We start from the raw sequence: 15702 nt of genomic DNA on the forward strand, positions 1-15702 counted from the left end.
GTTTCCTATCTAAAGAAATCCAGCAGATTGCATCTAGTCTTGACAATCAGCATTCACTCCTACTGAAAGAGCGTAGAGCCACAGTGGACAGTCGTCTGCATTGTTGATGGCTTTGCAGCAATCCCTCACACTGAGCATGTATGAAGCGACAGTGGAGAGGAAAACTCCCCTTTAACAGGGAGGAAAAACCTCCAGCAGAACCAGAACCAGGCTCAGTGTGAACGGCCCTCCACCACGACAGAGCAGAGACACAAAAGCACAGAAGCACACATTGATCCAGCAATCCTTTCTATGTTGTAGGTAACGGTAGATCCTGTTTGTGATGTTCAATATTGACTTAATGGAGCAGATTTGGAGAGGAGGGAGCTTCAAAGTTTGCATTTTGTAGGTGATTATGTTAATGTCATAAAGGCATAATCTGCAAATAGGCCTTCAGTAATGTACAACTGGTGTGATTTTGTCTGCAGCATTGACAATAATGCTCGGCCAATTATTCTGAAGAAAACAACAAAAAATTTGATTTACTGGTCCATATTGAGAGGAATCAGTGGAGGTGGTTCTAACATCTGATTCTGAAGCCTCCTTGGTTTGCTCTGGAGGTCTGTCCACACAGAAGGAGACCCAGGAAAAGCAAGGATCCTGTTGGAGAGACCATCCGTTCGGGCCTAGGGATGGCTGGGGATGAGTTGTTGGGGGATCAGCCTTCCAACGCGAGGATGCCAGAGATGATTTGTGACAAATGGAGAGCTGCAAGTTAGGCTATCCATTATAGGCCGTGGGCCAGAATCTGTAGGACGCTTCCTTAAGAAGTTTCGTATGAACTGTCAGGGGGCAACTTTCTTCCACCAGGATAAGTTGCTACACATAGCAGTGATCTCAAAACACCAATGTTCCCACGTTTTCGCTTGCACATTAATAAGTTATAGCCGATAAAAAATCTAAACTGTGGCGCTCCGGTCCAAGAGGTCACGTGATTCGATTTTTGCTGCTCAGCCAATCAGATCGCTGTATTGTCAGCTGTGCGCGTTCATCAGTTCATCATGGCTGCGCTCGTAAGATGTTTGTATGCATTTGTTTCCAGATGAAGAAAGCCCAATAATAGCATTTTCTGGCGCCAGCTGGCAGAGATCTTGATGGCAAGAAAAAAATAAATAGCCCAGACCATCTGTCCATCCATCCATCCATCCATCCATTTTCTAACAGGCTTATCCCCGCTGGGTTTGCGAGGTGCTGGTGCCGAGCTCCAGCTGTCAATGGGTGAGACGCGTTGTATAAACTCGTTGTGCCAAACGAGTTATCCCCTTCGGAATTTGTAGAATTTTGTATTGTATTTTTGAAATCAATAAAAGTTTTAACCTCCAGCTTTGTGAAGTCTAAATATTTTAAACATCACATTCTAGTAAAATGAAATTTATTTTTTTTAAACTCCTAATACGTTGTTCTATTTTTAAAAGAGACATATCTCGTTTTCTTAATACGGTTAATATCTCGATAAGGTTCTTGGTTGAATTAAAATCTTATTAAATCTGATAATTTTGGCTGTGCCTTTATTCAGTGTTCATTTGATCACACGTGAAATCCGCTTTATATAATCTATTCATGCGGGTTTAGCTACCAAAAAAGAAAAAAAGAGAACCAGCAGACAGCTGTGATGGACTTAGGAAGGTGGATTTTGGTTTCAGCAGACAGACATTCGACAATCTAATAACATAAAGCTAATATTTTCGTGACACATCTGGAAATGACCGTTTTCTTTCTCATAACGTATTATACTGGATGGATGGATGAACGATAATGTAACGACACCATTGCTATATTTCGTTAAGAAAAGTAAAACATCCTCATTTCCACGCCTAATAGGTTGGAAATGAGGCGGAGTTGACTGCGTTCATTCTTCCAGCTGAATGCGCTCTTGGCGCAGGGAATACAAATTCTGGTGGGGATAAGTCGTTTGGCACAACGACACCTGTGCTATCCTAGCGCAGCAGGTCTTGGTGATATCACAGTAAATTGGGCAAAAGTCTGGACTATTTCTGCCCTGCGATGGACTGGTGACCTGTCCAGTTTATACAACGCCTCTCGCCCATTGACAGCTGGAGATAGGGACCGGCACCTCGCGAACGCAGGGATAAGCGTGTTAGAAAATGAATGGATGGATGGATGGATGAATGGATGGATGGATGGATGAATGGATGGATGGTCTGGGCTATTTATTTTTTTCTTGCCATCAAGATCTCTGCCAGGTGGCGCCACAAAATGCTATTATTGGGCTTTCTTCGTCTGGAAACAGACACAACAGAAACAACCATCTTACGGGCGCAGCCATGATGACGTGGTAAACTCGCTCAGCTGACAATACAGCGATCGGATTGGCTGAGCAGCAAAAATCGAATCACGTGACTTATTGGACTGGAGCGCCACAGTTTAGATTTTTTATCGGCTATAACTTCTTAATGTGCAAGTGAAAACGTGGGAACATTGGTGTTTTGAGATCACTGCTATGTGTAGCAACTTATCCCGGTGCAAGAAAGTTGCCCCCTGACAGTTCATACGAAAAGTCACCGTACAGATTCTGGCCCACGGCCTATTAGTGAGACCTGCTGCAGTGTGTGCCTGGAGGTGATAGCAGTGACCAAAACACAGGAAGTGGAACTGGAGGGGAGGGGAGGGGGGGGGTGTAAGTGGAGATTTTCCCTGGAAAGTGGACAGCCTGTTCATAAAGGCGGTGGTGAAGGAGGTGATGTGCAGAATAGTGAGAAGGAGACTCATGATCCACTAGGTGGAGCCACTCGCACTGCTCTTTAGGACAGCTCGCTGCTCCACGAAAAAAAAAAACATCCTGACAGCTCTGTTGTTGTGCACGTCGAGCGAACATCGGGTTTTGTGTCTTTCAGAACCAGAAACAACCCCAACCTACGGGGGGAAGTCAGGCGGATCACTTCGTTTCTGTTCCAGGCGTTGATCAAGTGACCTGTAGAGCCAGATCATGTGACCCAGCAGCAGAGGCGTCGCTGAGAACGTTCACCGCGGACACACCGCCAGAGAGCCGTTTCACAATAAACAGATAAGGCAGCGACCAAGTGCTCTCGGAGCCGCTCGGATTGCAAACGCTTCTTTCCTCGGATCGCAATGAAACGAGGGGAGCATGGGGGCTAAAGAGTCGAGGATAGGATTCCTGTCGTATGACGAGGCTGTCAAGAGAGGTAAGCCGACCGGAGAGCAGCCAGTTCCACCTTAGCGGGGTTAGCTTAGCTGCCTGCGCCCAGGCTAACGGGGAGCCGCGCCAGGCCACCCGCTAAAAAGCAGCGCTTTACCGGGACTGCTGGCTTTTACCGGCTGGAGGTTTGACAAAGCTGCATTCACCTCCACCGTCCCAGCTGCGAGGGTCCGTCCTCCCGTTCGGCCTGAAATAATAAGGAGAAGCTGCTGAGATTGTTGCCGTAGGAGGCGTTTATCGGCAGCTAAAGCCGCCTTTTCCGCAGTGCTCTGCCCACCGAGCGCTGGACGTTATGCTGCGGCTGAAAGCGGCTCAAAACACACGCCTTGGACAGAAAATAAAGAAAGCAATAAAGAAAATACCAGTCCAACCAAAACGGGCTAGGTCCCGGTGTGCTTCCTGAACAGACGCGCCGTTCCTGGCGACGTCGCGGCTGTTTTGCGCTGCGTGTGTTTACAGGTAGGGAAGGTCAAGTTAAAGCGGCGGCTTGTTGGCCGGGCTCTGGTGTGGCGTCGTTCCCGACAGAGGAGGAGGAGGAGGAGGAGGAGGAGGAGGAGGAGGAGGAAGGAAGCCCGGAGTGTGGAGCCGGAGCCGGGATGACAGCCCCGGAGGGACACGCAGCCCCGGAGGGTCGATCAGCTGAGCTAGCCTCAGTCTGCGCTTAACGGGAGGCCGGTTGGCCGAGAGGCGGCCAGGCTCCGGGGGGACACCGTGTGGGCCCTCCGCCCTGCAGCCGGCCGAGGTGTTGGAGCAGCGGGCTGTCAGGCTGCTGCTCTGTAACCACACATGCACTAGCAGAGGTGGACCGGGGCTCTTTGGTGCTGCAGGCGGATCTGCTGGGTTTTAGCTCCGGTCGCTTCGGTTTCGTGTTTTTATTTATTATTATTATTATTATTATTATTAAAAACGATCACAAACACTGAATTAGCCATCTATCTGCTTGTTTCCACCACCCGCTGTCCCTGAGCCGTAGAACCCGCCGAGATCTCTATCAGCTGAGGGCAGGAGAAGCGCTGCAAGCGCCCCGACTGGCTGGCAGAGGTTAAATGCAGGGCACCTAAAATATGAGCGCTGAAAGTGTTGCGTTCAAGGCCTCCTCTGACACCACAGCATGGCAGGAGCGATAAGACGGAGTGTAGATGGCCCACTGGTGGCTGACTTATTAGGAGACCGCTCCAGGATATTGTTTGTTTTACTGGATTTTATTTAAGGGTATCAGATTAGGAGTGGTTGGTTTTATAGTCCCGCCACACCTTTCAGATTTTTGTGCCTCAGCAGTTTTGAAAATCACGTATCAGGATTTCTTTCTTTGACTAAGGATTATGCCCTTTGTGATGGTCCTCGATATAAAATGACCATAAAATGTGCTGAACTAGTGGTTTTAACGTTGCTCCCCAGCTACAGAGTAATGTGTGTGAGCATTTGTCAGGAGGCCTCTTGGAGATCTCGTCCCGGATCTCCTTTTGGTCGCATTTTACTTCCTCGGGTGGCTGCACTTTGTTACATTTCAGGCCCAGAGAGGCTGCTACATGGACGGTGTCCTAGAGCCAAGCTCCACGCTCCTTCTCTCGTGCTGACAATTAGGAGTTTGTACTCCGTCAGGCCAGAGAAAGCAGCAGGGAGCCTCTGTGACTGACTGTAGATTACATCTGTCTCTTTTCTTAAAACAAGGCGTTGACCTGAGTTTGCCTCCATCTTTCTAATGTCGTCCACGTGTGCTTGTTTAGGGATTCCTTCATCTGAAAGCCGTTCCTGCTCCGATGATCACACATAACCACACAACGGGCGCACTGACGTGTTCGTCAAACACTCGCAGGCTGTGGCGGGATCCAGCCACGTCTGAACAGTCACGTGGCAGCATTTTGGAAAAAGTTTGTTTGCAGGATTATCTATGGCTGATTGAGTCAGGTCTGTTATTGCGGGGCTGATTGCTTTCTTTGATGACGGTTTTCCTGAGAGCCCCATCAGGAAAAAGGAGCTTCAGAATTAGTCAGATGATGAAATAAATGTCTGCACTTGTGCTCTCCGATGCATCCATGCAGCATGTTAATCCCATTTCTGAATAATTTGCACATTATGTGCCAATTGCCGATCAGATCCCATAATCAAATGTAATCTGTGGCTCCAGCAGTTGATCAGTCAGCAACACCACAGCGGGGGTTCAATGTGTCACTGGTGAAAGTCCACTTCCTTTTTCCCAGAGGCTTAGGCAACAGTTTGATAGAACAATGGCTCAGAAAGGGAAGAGGCTTTCCTTTTTGATTAGTAATGCACTAGTCTAACATGAGTGACAAAGTTTATTTGGAAAATAAGTTCAAAGGTCAAGGCTGGGCATGTAATGGAGTGCTCCAAAGTTCCACGGTCTGAGTAGGTCACGCTGTCGGCTGTAATGGCAGGGTGAGTAAAATAGACGCATGGTACAGGAAACGCTGGGCTGTGGGCTCCAGGTTTACTCATTAACACTGAAACAAATGATTTATCTGCCAGGTCTGTTTGGTGTTATGAGCTACAGATTCCCTTCCTGTCAGCGTTTCACCCGCACCACTCTTTAATAGAAGATTTTCTGTTTGTTCACCGGTAAATAGGAACCCTGATGGCCAGTTCACAACAGAGGTCCCTTCAGTCCGTCCCTTTACAGCAGTGGCTCCCTGCTCTGGTCCCCTCACCTCGCTCTCCTGCAGGCTTTACCTGTCTCTGCTCAAGCTCATCTCATTGTAATAATTGCGCTACCTCCTCGTTCAAGTTCTGTAGAAACCTGTTAATGACGGCGTCGTTTAAATCTGCTGCGTGGCTGCAGGAAAACTAAAACATCCACCAGAGTGGGCTCTGAGGACCAGGGTTAGGAGCCCTGCTGTACCGGATAGAACAGACCCGGTTAATATCCAATTCTACCTAATTAATTTCAGGCTAATTCAGTGTAATAACGGCAGACGGATCCAGTTACGGCCAGTCAAACTGCAATTCAGTTACATAACCTAAATTTAGACGATCATACAGTGTCAGCTAGTAAAACGTGTTCCCTGATCCTGAGCAAGCACTGGGACGATGGAGAGGAACATCTGCCTTTCAGCAGGAAGAAGCCTCCATCAGAACCAGCCTCAGGATGGGGCTGGTTCTAGTCGCATCATGTAGGGCTGTACCATTTCTGCCAAAGATTGAGATTTCAACCATAACTGCGATTTCAATTTAATTTTGACTTTTCTCTGCCTTAATCACAAGCAACAAAAATGCCGTGTAGTTAAAGATGTTGGTAAACAAGGACTATTAAAAACAAGAAATGTAGCTGTTTTTTATTAATCAGAATATTATTATTCAAGAGAATATCTTGTTGAGTTGGACATCAATCCTCGTGGAAGATAAAGTTCAACCAACAAACATGTCTATGTATTAAACAGTTTGACCTGTACTTCATGCTATGGTGAAATTCCTGAAAGTTTCTTGTAAAAAAACTATTTGTACACATCAACCTGCCACAGCTTTATGGTGTTAGAAATCTCTATCTGGCCATAGAAGAGACAGTTATTAAGTGGACAGTGGTCCGGGTGGTGCTGGAGCAAAACCAAAGCTGGCCGTGTATTTTCATATCAGACTAAGGCTTTGTGCTTAAAGCCTCCCATAGCCCGACATGCACCGCCTCTTAAATAAACCTACATGTAGCAACGGTGAAATGTCTGACAACAGTCTTAATCCACTTGGATTTTCATGGGTGCCAACATCAAGAACAACAGCCTGTAATACACACAGTTGCTCATATCTTATCGTTTGAACGGCGTCACTAACCTCTGTGTTTGTGACAAACCAATCCAGATTATTTAGAGGGCATGTGTGTTCATCAGATAAGGTCCAACAATCTGATAAGCTTCTGATCAAAATGTTACTTTTCAGGTTAGCAGTCCTTGTTTCAGCACTAGTGCAGCAATATTTAGCAAGAGCTGCAGATTTTTTCCAATATGTCTGCATGGGCCCTACAGGGACATTTAAAGTGGTCTTGGGGTAAAAAAAAAAAAGTGGCCATCTTTAAAATGGCTCGGCATAGAAAAGCTACAGGCAGCAGTCACAGACTCATGTGCAGGGCTATGCTAAAATGTTTCATCAGACATGTTTTCACGCTAAAGAAGAGGAGAATTTAAATGTGTGTGTTTGTGCAGCACCACACTGTCATAAGGTAACCTGACAACAGCCATCTGCATGTATCGCTCCGCCTAGCTTCACTCACATACATTTGGGACATCGCTCATTGAAAGTGATTTCCCCAACCAAATTTATGGTCTGGCCAATCAGGACGCAGGGCGGGTGTTTCATGGATGTGACGTAGTGGAGAAGCCACCGTGAGATTCCAACAACAATGGCGGCTCGCATCGAGGAAGCAAGCGTTAGCATTGATGCTGCTATTTCTTCCGTGTTGTCCAATCTATCTGATATTGTTTCATTAAAAGAACATCAGAGAACGGCTCTGAAGGCTTTTGTTGGTGGAAACCATGTTTTCGCCCTTCTCCCGACCGGATTTGGCAAGTTTTGTTTTCCGGGACGCGGACGCGCAACGCGGACGCGCCCCGGAGCGGTTAGCGGTGAGCGCTAACCATATTGGGAGGCCTATTAGTCCTCAACGCGGTCGGCCCGGGATCGACTCCGACCCGCGGCGCTTTGCCGCCTGTCTTCCCGCTCTTCCTGTCAGCTCACTGTCAATAAAACGCCTGCCACTACAGTGTTTCCCGCCGGAATTTGCTTATGCGAGGCGGACCGACTCGCGGAGCGGGGGTGGACGACACGTTTTCCGCAGACCGGGGGGGGGTGGACAACACGTTTTTCGCGGAGCGGGGGGGGTTGTGGACGACACGCTTTCTGCGGAGCGGAGGGGTGGTACGACACGTTTTCCGCGGCCGCCTCGCCAAGATAGCGCTGCGGGAATTTTTTTTTCCTGCGTCGGTCTCATCAGCGTCACGGGTTAGCTTCGGTGTGAGTGGTTGAAATAGCACGTCGATAAAGATGACAGACAAGTGGCTTATCCAATCATATGCAAGGAGTTTTGATAAGGCCCAGCCTTCAATAAAGGCAATTCCTATGGCGGTGTCCCAGATGTATGTGAGTGGAGCTAGGCGGAGCGAGACATGCAGCTGGCTGTTGTCAGGTTAGTCATAAGGAGGCTCCGGTCAAAGAAACCAGAAGAAAGAATAACGGGTAGGAGACATGCCGGCCCTTAATCACAAATTCTTCTGTTTACTAGTCGCTGGGTCGAGGTTTCTGGTGAGGTATAAATAAATGCTGTTTAGAGCGCCATCACATAATCACCGTACAGTCACCAGGGGTTTTCATTTGTACAGGAGTTTTAAACACTAAACCGAACCTCAAGCTAGTCGGCTGTTAGCCATTATTAATGGGACCTAGAGGATTGGACCTGGGTCCTGGTCAGGATATGGATACAAGCTTTCTGCTTTTATCTGTTTGACCGCTGTCTTCTTGCCGCCACCCGCTGAACCGGACTGGTTCTGTAGTTTTTCCTCACAACAAGGGTAGGAAAACCCAAAAGCCCCAGACTTTGGTTTACCCTGGGAAAACAAAGTCTGGGCTTTACATCCTGGGGCTTTTAGTGGAAAAGGGGCTATTGTGGTGCATCCTCAGTCTCTTGCTTTCCAGCGGCTGGTGCAGCAGCATGTCCATCATAACATAATGAGCACATGGCTAATTAGCATAACAACAGGCATGGATGGAGCCTGCTTCTAAACAACTGTCACTATGATTGCATACGGTGAGTGATATCTGCACAGGATGCTCACCAGTATGAAACAGAGGCACACATAGCACCCATCCTGCTCCATATGGGGGGGGGGGGGGGGGCACTAAAGCACAATAATTAGGATTTTTTTTATCTCTTTGTTTTTTAAAATGAATCTGTAATGTCAATGCTGTAATTGATAAACGATCATCGTCAAATATCTTTATATTAAAGTTAGAAATCTCATGCTGACCAAGCAGTTCATGCGGACGTTTGCTGATATGTGATGAAATATTTTCTGTCTTTGTTGTTGGCCTTGTGCCAGCCCCAAAGCCACTGATGTGAGTTTTTGTGACGTTGGGCTCAGAGCACCGCTCAGAAAAGCAGATGTTCTGGGGGCCAATGTGCTGATTCTCCTGGTGAGGACGTTCAGAGTGTCGTGTTGTTAAGGAAATAACAGACTGAAGAGGAGCTGGGCTGAGGCAGGGCGCTGTTCTCCAGGACGCTACATTTCTCCATGTTAAGTAACGACCAAGTTAATGTTTAAAAGAAGCTGCTGTGAAAACGCTTTATGGTGAAGAAGACCTTTCCTTCCAAAAGCAGCGGCTGACCGTAAACCTGATAAGAGTGGATGCTGTTAAGAAAACAGAACTGCGTGTCCTCGTCAGAGGTGTTGAGCCATCATGGCCTGTTGCCACGCTCCTGCTCAGGTCGTAGGGTGATGATCTGTAGCAACATATTGAAAGTATCCCTGGGTCTCTAGATTAGTGGCTAGTGTTTGGGTGTGTATGCTCATGTGACTCCTGGTCCTCCCTGACCTCTTTGGGTGATAAGCCCACTAGTTAGATGGAGGAAGCGTGGCCAGTGCGTGCTGGAATCAGGATGTAGTCGGTTGTTTTTCCAGGAACTCTGTGACGTGACACCTGATCCTCTGTGGTCGATCACCATACAGTTACAGGTCCAGCACAGCAGTAATCATGGCTGACACAGCCTAACTGCAGAACAACATGCCGTCACAAATGTCAGCGGGCCTTGTTCAGCCTACTTGATAAACCGCTGCTTTGCATTTTTACCTCGTGCTCCTTAGGTTGGAGATGTGGATTTGCATCCTGCTGCTGCAAATACAGCCAGTATAGGTTTTTGCTGGAAAACTTGGCCAGGCGGCTGTGTGCGCTGCTTTGATTTGCATGGCAAATCATTATATTGTAGTCAGTCAGGATATTCCATCTGATGTGGGGTGATGATGAACCGTCCAGCGGGGGAAATCCAAGATCAGAAATAAACCGGTATTTAATTAACAAATGATACAGGAACAAAAATAACACAGTATAACATCACCTTCCGCTCCTGATGGTTTGGAGAATGATGATTTCTGCAGCATTTGCCAATTTTTAATTTGATGTGGATTTCTAGCAAAGAAAATTCAGATTTCTAAAACTATGCAGAAAAATTATCTCAATATTTTTTTGGCTGAATGCTGATAAACAATATTACAAAAAAAGCATATTTGAATCGAAGCTTTATCAAAAATGTCTCCCTGGCACATTTTTTTTAACAAACAGCTGTGGATAAATATAAGATAATGCTGGAAAGTAACCTACTGAAATACATAAAAGTATAATTATAACACTACATAGACCATCTCAATACGAACGATATAGTCTCATCTTATATTTCTTTTAAAAAAATGGTTTTAAAATCTTAATATTGCTCAGTCCTAACACACACCAGCACACAAGTTTCCTGTGTAGATCACAGTGCTACCTGAATGTCTGCGTACCGGGTCCCGCCTCATGTTCTGCCCTCTACGCACCAACGTTCAATCATAAATGGTCAATGGAGAAGCACCTCATGAATGAAAATGTGTATTCAAATGAGCCAGCTGATGGTTTTTTTTCTTTACATGGCCAAATGAGCAACAATGGAGACAAAGCAACGAGATTGTGAAATAAAATTCACAGAGAGGAGTTTATCAAATGTGTGAATCAGAGTTACAAGCACAGATGTTGTTCACATTAAAAGAACTTGTTAAAATGTAAACTTGACTGCAGCTTTAGACGTCAGATGACAACGTTAAGGAGAACGTCCCCACCCCGCTACCCCTCACTACTGGGTGGAGGAGGCGACTGACAGATGGCAGGTTATGAGTTTGATTTCAGCTTCTTCTCCACCGCAGGTCATATTGTCCCCAGGTAACACCCTGGACACCAAGCTGCACCTGTCCAGTGGTGTGTCATGACTTGTTTAGTAAAAAGCATTTTCAGTGGTCTGTAAGAGTAGTGAAGCGCGATTTAAGTGCAGTCCATTTACGTTGTGCCTTAATGGTCTGTTAGGTTTTAGTCTGATACACAGTGGGACCCTCTTCTTTTCACTCATCTTCCTCGTTGTTGCAGTATATATATATATATATATATATATATATATATTAAAAACTCTGACATCAGACATTTCCAGATCTTTATCTCCAGCAGATGAACAGATTCTGAAAGAAGCAGGAAACAAATCTTGTGAAATGCGTCTGCTGTTCGCGTCCTGGGATTCATCTTGTTGGAGCTAAAATCCTATTTGCTGTCTGACAAACTGTGGTAAAGTTTGTAATTGTGTACATTTAATCATAGAAATGGTAACAAAGGGCGTCTTTGTGACAGGCTGCTGGTGACAGAGAGCCTTAAGAGCCAGTTTAAAATGGGCTCATTGCTTGTCAGTTACGCTGTCTGTACTCACACAGCTTCATTTGTTGACTGCTGAACACATTTCATTCAGAGGGCTCACCGTGAGCAGAAACATTTAAGAGCTCTCTAGAGAAGCTGAAAGAACATGACTTAAGCTGCATCCCAGTTCACCTGTGGCAGCTCACTGTCAGCCCTCTGGTTTGTTCCTGCATACTCGGGTAGGAAATTCCAGTTGTTAGTGGTGTAGGAGGAGAGCGAGGCTATGGGTACCCTTATGCAAACCAAGGGGTACAAACTTTGCTGGCAAATGGACTCACACATGTAGAGCTTTTCACAGTTAACATTTATAATAGACCTATCACTTATGTAATGTCTAGTTTGACGTGAGATATGCTCCTCAGCCATCTGATACAGCCAGCTCGTGACATATTTCAGCAATACTTTTAAGAGAGCTGAAAATCTCAACAAGCAGCAAAGTAAAGGTTTAACAAATCCCAGACTGTGTTTTAAACAGCCTGTAATCCATGTAGAACGGGGGCCTCCATCCTCCGTGTCCAGACCCACTGTCCTGCAACCTTTACAGGCGTCGCTGTCCCATCGCCCCTCTGCCAGGTGTGTGGATGGATGGCATGCTGAGGAGAGCATTCAGCCATTTCTTCAGGCCGGTTAGGGCAGGAAATGCTTCTAAAAGCGGCAGGACAGTGGTTTTCAACAGCTGGTGTTAGAAACCTCTGATGTAGGATAGTTCAGGCCATGTTTGACTGGTCCTTTAAAAGATCCCAGTATGTCTGCTGGATTAGTTTTAATGTGGTCATATCACCACAACATATTTAAATTCTGCCGTTGTTTGTCCTCAAAGGTGCAATGAAGGCAGAATAAATCCCAAGCTGTGTTTAGAGGAGAACTTGAACTTTTAGATGATCAAATGGTGTTCAGACTCAAAAAAAACAAAACAAAAGAAAACCCTGTGAACTAAGTCTTTAGGTAAACGGAAGCCCCAAAGCAGATGCAATCTTCATCGTGGTTAACGCTTGGCTAGTTGTGGGATTCTCACAGTGCTTTCAAATAGATCCTACATTGTCAGTTACTGTACCAGAAATGCTGTGGCACAAATGATTTCATGTGTCTGTTTTTGCAAACGAAGGATGTCAGCTGAGCATTCTCTACTTACTAGCTTTAGCAACACAACAGAGTAGCAACTTGAGAACGGCCCTCTGTCATACTGTAAAAATAATAGAGGTCCAAACACAGATAGAGGGCTTTCACCCTAAAGCATATACCCTGATGTCTGGGACTCATAGCAGTGATCCCTTCCTTAACCATCAGCAGACAGTCACTTAGGGACAGCAACTAGATGGCTTCCCTTTAGACCGCCTATCATTTCTATAGAGAAATTTGTAGTTATTTCAAAACAAGAGAAGAAAAACTGCCAAATGTTTTCATTTCAAAGTTACCAGAGATAATCCTCAGATGAAATGTGTGATAAATATCAATAATATATTAAGAAAAAGACAATATTAGATGTCTAAAAATCCGTATTTCAGCCAGGAAGGCCGGCTTGATTTTTACACTAAGTATCTTTCCAGCTTACACGCAGATATGCCCGACCAGATCTCTGGAATATTCCGTTTACCTTGATAAGGCTGTTGAACTAGCTTCCTGATCTTTGTGTTGCTCAATCATGGGTCCAGAACTACCTGTTATTTCCTGCAGGCTTCCTTAAGTCACCGCCACACAGATTAGATTGGGTGTGTGATGCCATCACAAGATCATTTCTTTCTATTCTTAATCGCTGCAACTTGATACTCAGGCTCCTAAATGTACAACGAGGCCAAAAGCAGCAAATTCTGGGGGGTTTTACAGATCAATATATCTGTCACCAGTGCTCTGTGTACACACTTAGATGCTAGGGTTGTCTAAACTTTGACATTTTAGCTGTCTTCTGTTCTACAGTAGGTTTAATTAATAACTTGCATCATACATTCAAACATTTTTTGCTTTTTTATTTAAGAAATTAGAAATTCTGAATTCACAAACCCTTCTAAAGACTACCAGGTTCTTGTTGAGGAATTTTAGACCAAAAGTCCACAGATGTGACCCCAGAAGACCCAATGAAGCCCGTCAGATGTTGGAAAACTACGTGAAAGGAGGACATTTCTGTTTCTGTTTTGTTGTCAAGCCGCCGATTGAAGATGATAATTTATGATCACACAGACGTAATCACCATGACCTCAGATAATTGCAGTGACTTGAATAATTGTTATAATGACAGACCTATTAGCATCACATGTGATATGCCCTATGTGAAGTCACTCAGTCTAGTCTTAGAGCTATGTATAGCCTTCTGTGATGGTAGGCTAATGGCCAGTTCTGCCTTAAAAAGAACTAGTCCCAAGTTCAGTTTGCCCTGGTTAAAATTAGTTTCATTCTGATTAAATCTCTAACTTATAAAATCTAAGACTTCTTCTGTATTATGTGAGCTACTTACCTGTACGAGGGTCTGAGAGAAATGTTAGAAGTGACTGAACATGTAAGAGTGTTGCTTCAATGGTGTCATTGTCTGTGTAGTAGCTATTGCTCAGTAACAAAAAGGTGCAGAATAAAAATCACTTTTAATCTATTAGAATTGGCACCCATTTATATTAAGTAAAAAGTAAAGAGAGGTAACTATTGTCAGTTGGATCCTAAAAAGACTTCCTGTGTATGTTCCAGCTGAATTGCTCAGTCTGCACCTAGAGATACACGGCAGTCACCTAGCGCTCACCTTACAGGGAAACTGTTATGGCTCTTTTCTCCATTAAACACCAGGAGTTTCCCCCTGAAAAACAAAGCTCACATCTTTCTAGCTCTTCCATATAGAGGACTGTTTGATGAAGTCAGCTAATCATGTTGATTGAGTTTGATTTCATGGTGTAAATGGTTGCTATAGATTTTCTCTGTAAGACCTAAAGGTGGTTCTATAAAGTATTGAGCTTTAGTACAAATCTACACCACATTTTTAGATTTTTATTAGTGAAAATATCTAGACGTGAAATTACTTTCTTTCTGATTGACAACTTTGTGCTGTTCTATTACATATGGTGAAATCCTAATAGAATACATTTGTGCTTGTAAAGTGACAAAATGTGAAAAGTCTTTTGAATAATTTTGTAGAGCGTTATATCAGCCGCTGCAGTCAATGCAGCTGGAAGCTTCTTCCCCAGAATCCAAATATACAATGTTCTTTATAATACTTGATTATAGCTGGCCTTGTTTCCCTGAGCCATTTATTTACATGATTGCAGCACATTTATTTGATGATGACATTGCTGTCATCTTGTTGGCTTGTTTCCACTCTTTTTCACAGAGCAAATGCTTTGTTTATTGCTGAGGATATCAGAAGCCGTTCCAGGATATCTGAGCTCTATTCAAAGACTTTGTGATGATAACCGCAGAAACGAAGCAAATTTTCTATCTGCCTGGAAACAGAAGAGAATCATACTCAAGTGTCACATGGATATGCATTTGGTAGGATATCACAGGGGAACCTGAGCACAGAGCACATGAAGAGTGAAGCTTAATAACGAGGCGGAGATCAGTGGTCAGTGATTTTAAAAAATCGCAATCAGCCAAAATTATTCTCAATAAACAAAACGAATTACGTCATTAAAATAGATTTTCACAAACAGGCCTTGTCAGCCCGGTTCTAGGGCACTTGTCTGAAACCTTACAACAAAAAATTAGCTTTCAATGATTTTCTCCTAGAAGCCATTTCACTAAACATTAAATGCTAACTGACTCAAGTATCACTTGGACAAGTTAATTGTAGCTCAGCTTTGCAGAATATTGTGTTCTAAGGCACTGAGTTATTCTTCCATTAATTACATGAGGAATTCATGGAAAAATAACTGGATAAGGTATTGCCTTATTTCCATCACTATACGGACATGCCCGTCCATATAGTGATGGAAATCAGTTAATGTTACCATCTCTAATGGTTAGCTTCCTGGCATAAACCGTAGGTTTTAGCAGAAATGGCTCTAGTTGGGTGCTGGTGTTTAACCACCTCTACATGTTACCAAAAATAATGACTTGTCTTTTTATCTTTATTAAGCTGGGGG

The 15702-nt window shown here is 44.7% G+C and overlaps 1 protein-coding gene across 6 annotated transcripts in view; it reads left to right on the forward strand.

Moving 5' to 3' along the window:
• Positions 1 to 2797: 2797 nt before the first annotated feature.
• The window catches only part of usp32 (ubiquitin specific peptidase 32), a 66088-nt gene continuing 53183 nt past the window's right edge, over positions 2798 to 15702 (forward strand). For 4 of the 6 annotated variants that reach the window (XM_036149421.1, XM_036149422.1, XM_036149423.1 and 1 more), the window contains exon 1: positions 2798 to 3203. In XM_036149421.1, coding sequence (XP_036005314.1) covers positions 3146 to 3203 — 58 coding nt within the window. In that variant the 5' untranslated portion in view covers positions 2798 to 3145. The remainder of the gene's footprint in view (positions 3204 to 15702) is intronic. The other 2 variants (XM_036149425.1, XM_036149427.1) reach the window with 1 other exon arrangement.

The sequence above is a fragment of the Fundulus heteroclitus genome, chromosome 18 (genome assembly GCF_011125445.2).
Source record: "Fundulus heteroclitus isolate FHET01 chromosome 18, MU-UCD_Fhet_4.1, whole genome shotgun sequence".
In the NCBI taxonomy this organism is placed as follows: Eukaryota; Metazoa; Chordata; class Actinopteri; order Cyprinodontiformes; family Fundulidae; genus Fundulus; species Fundulus heteroclitus.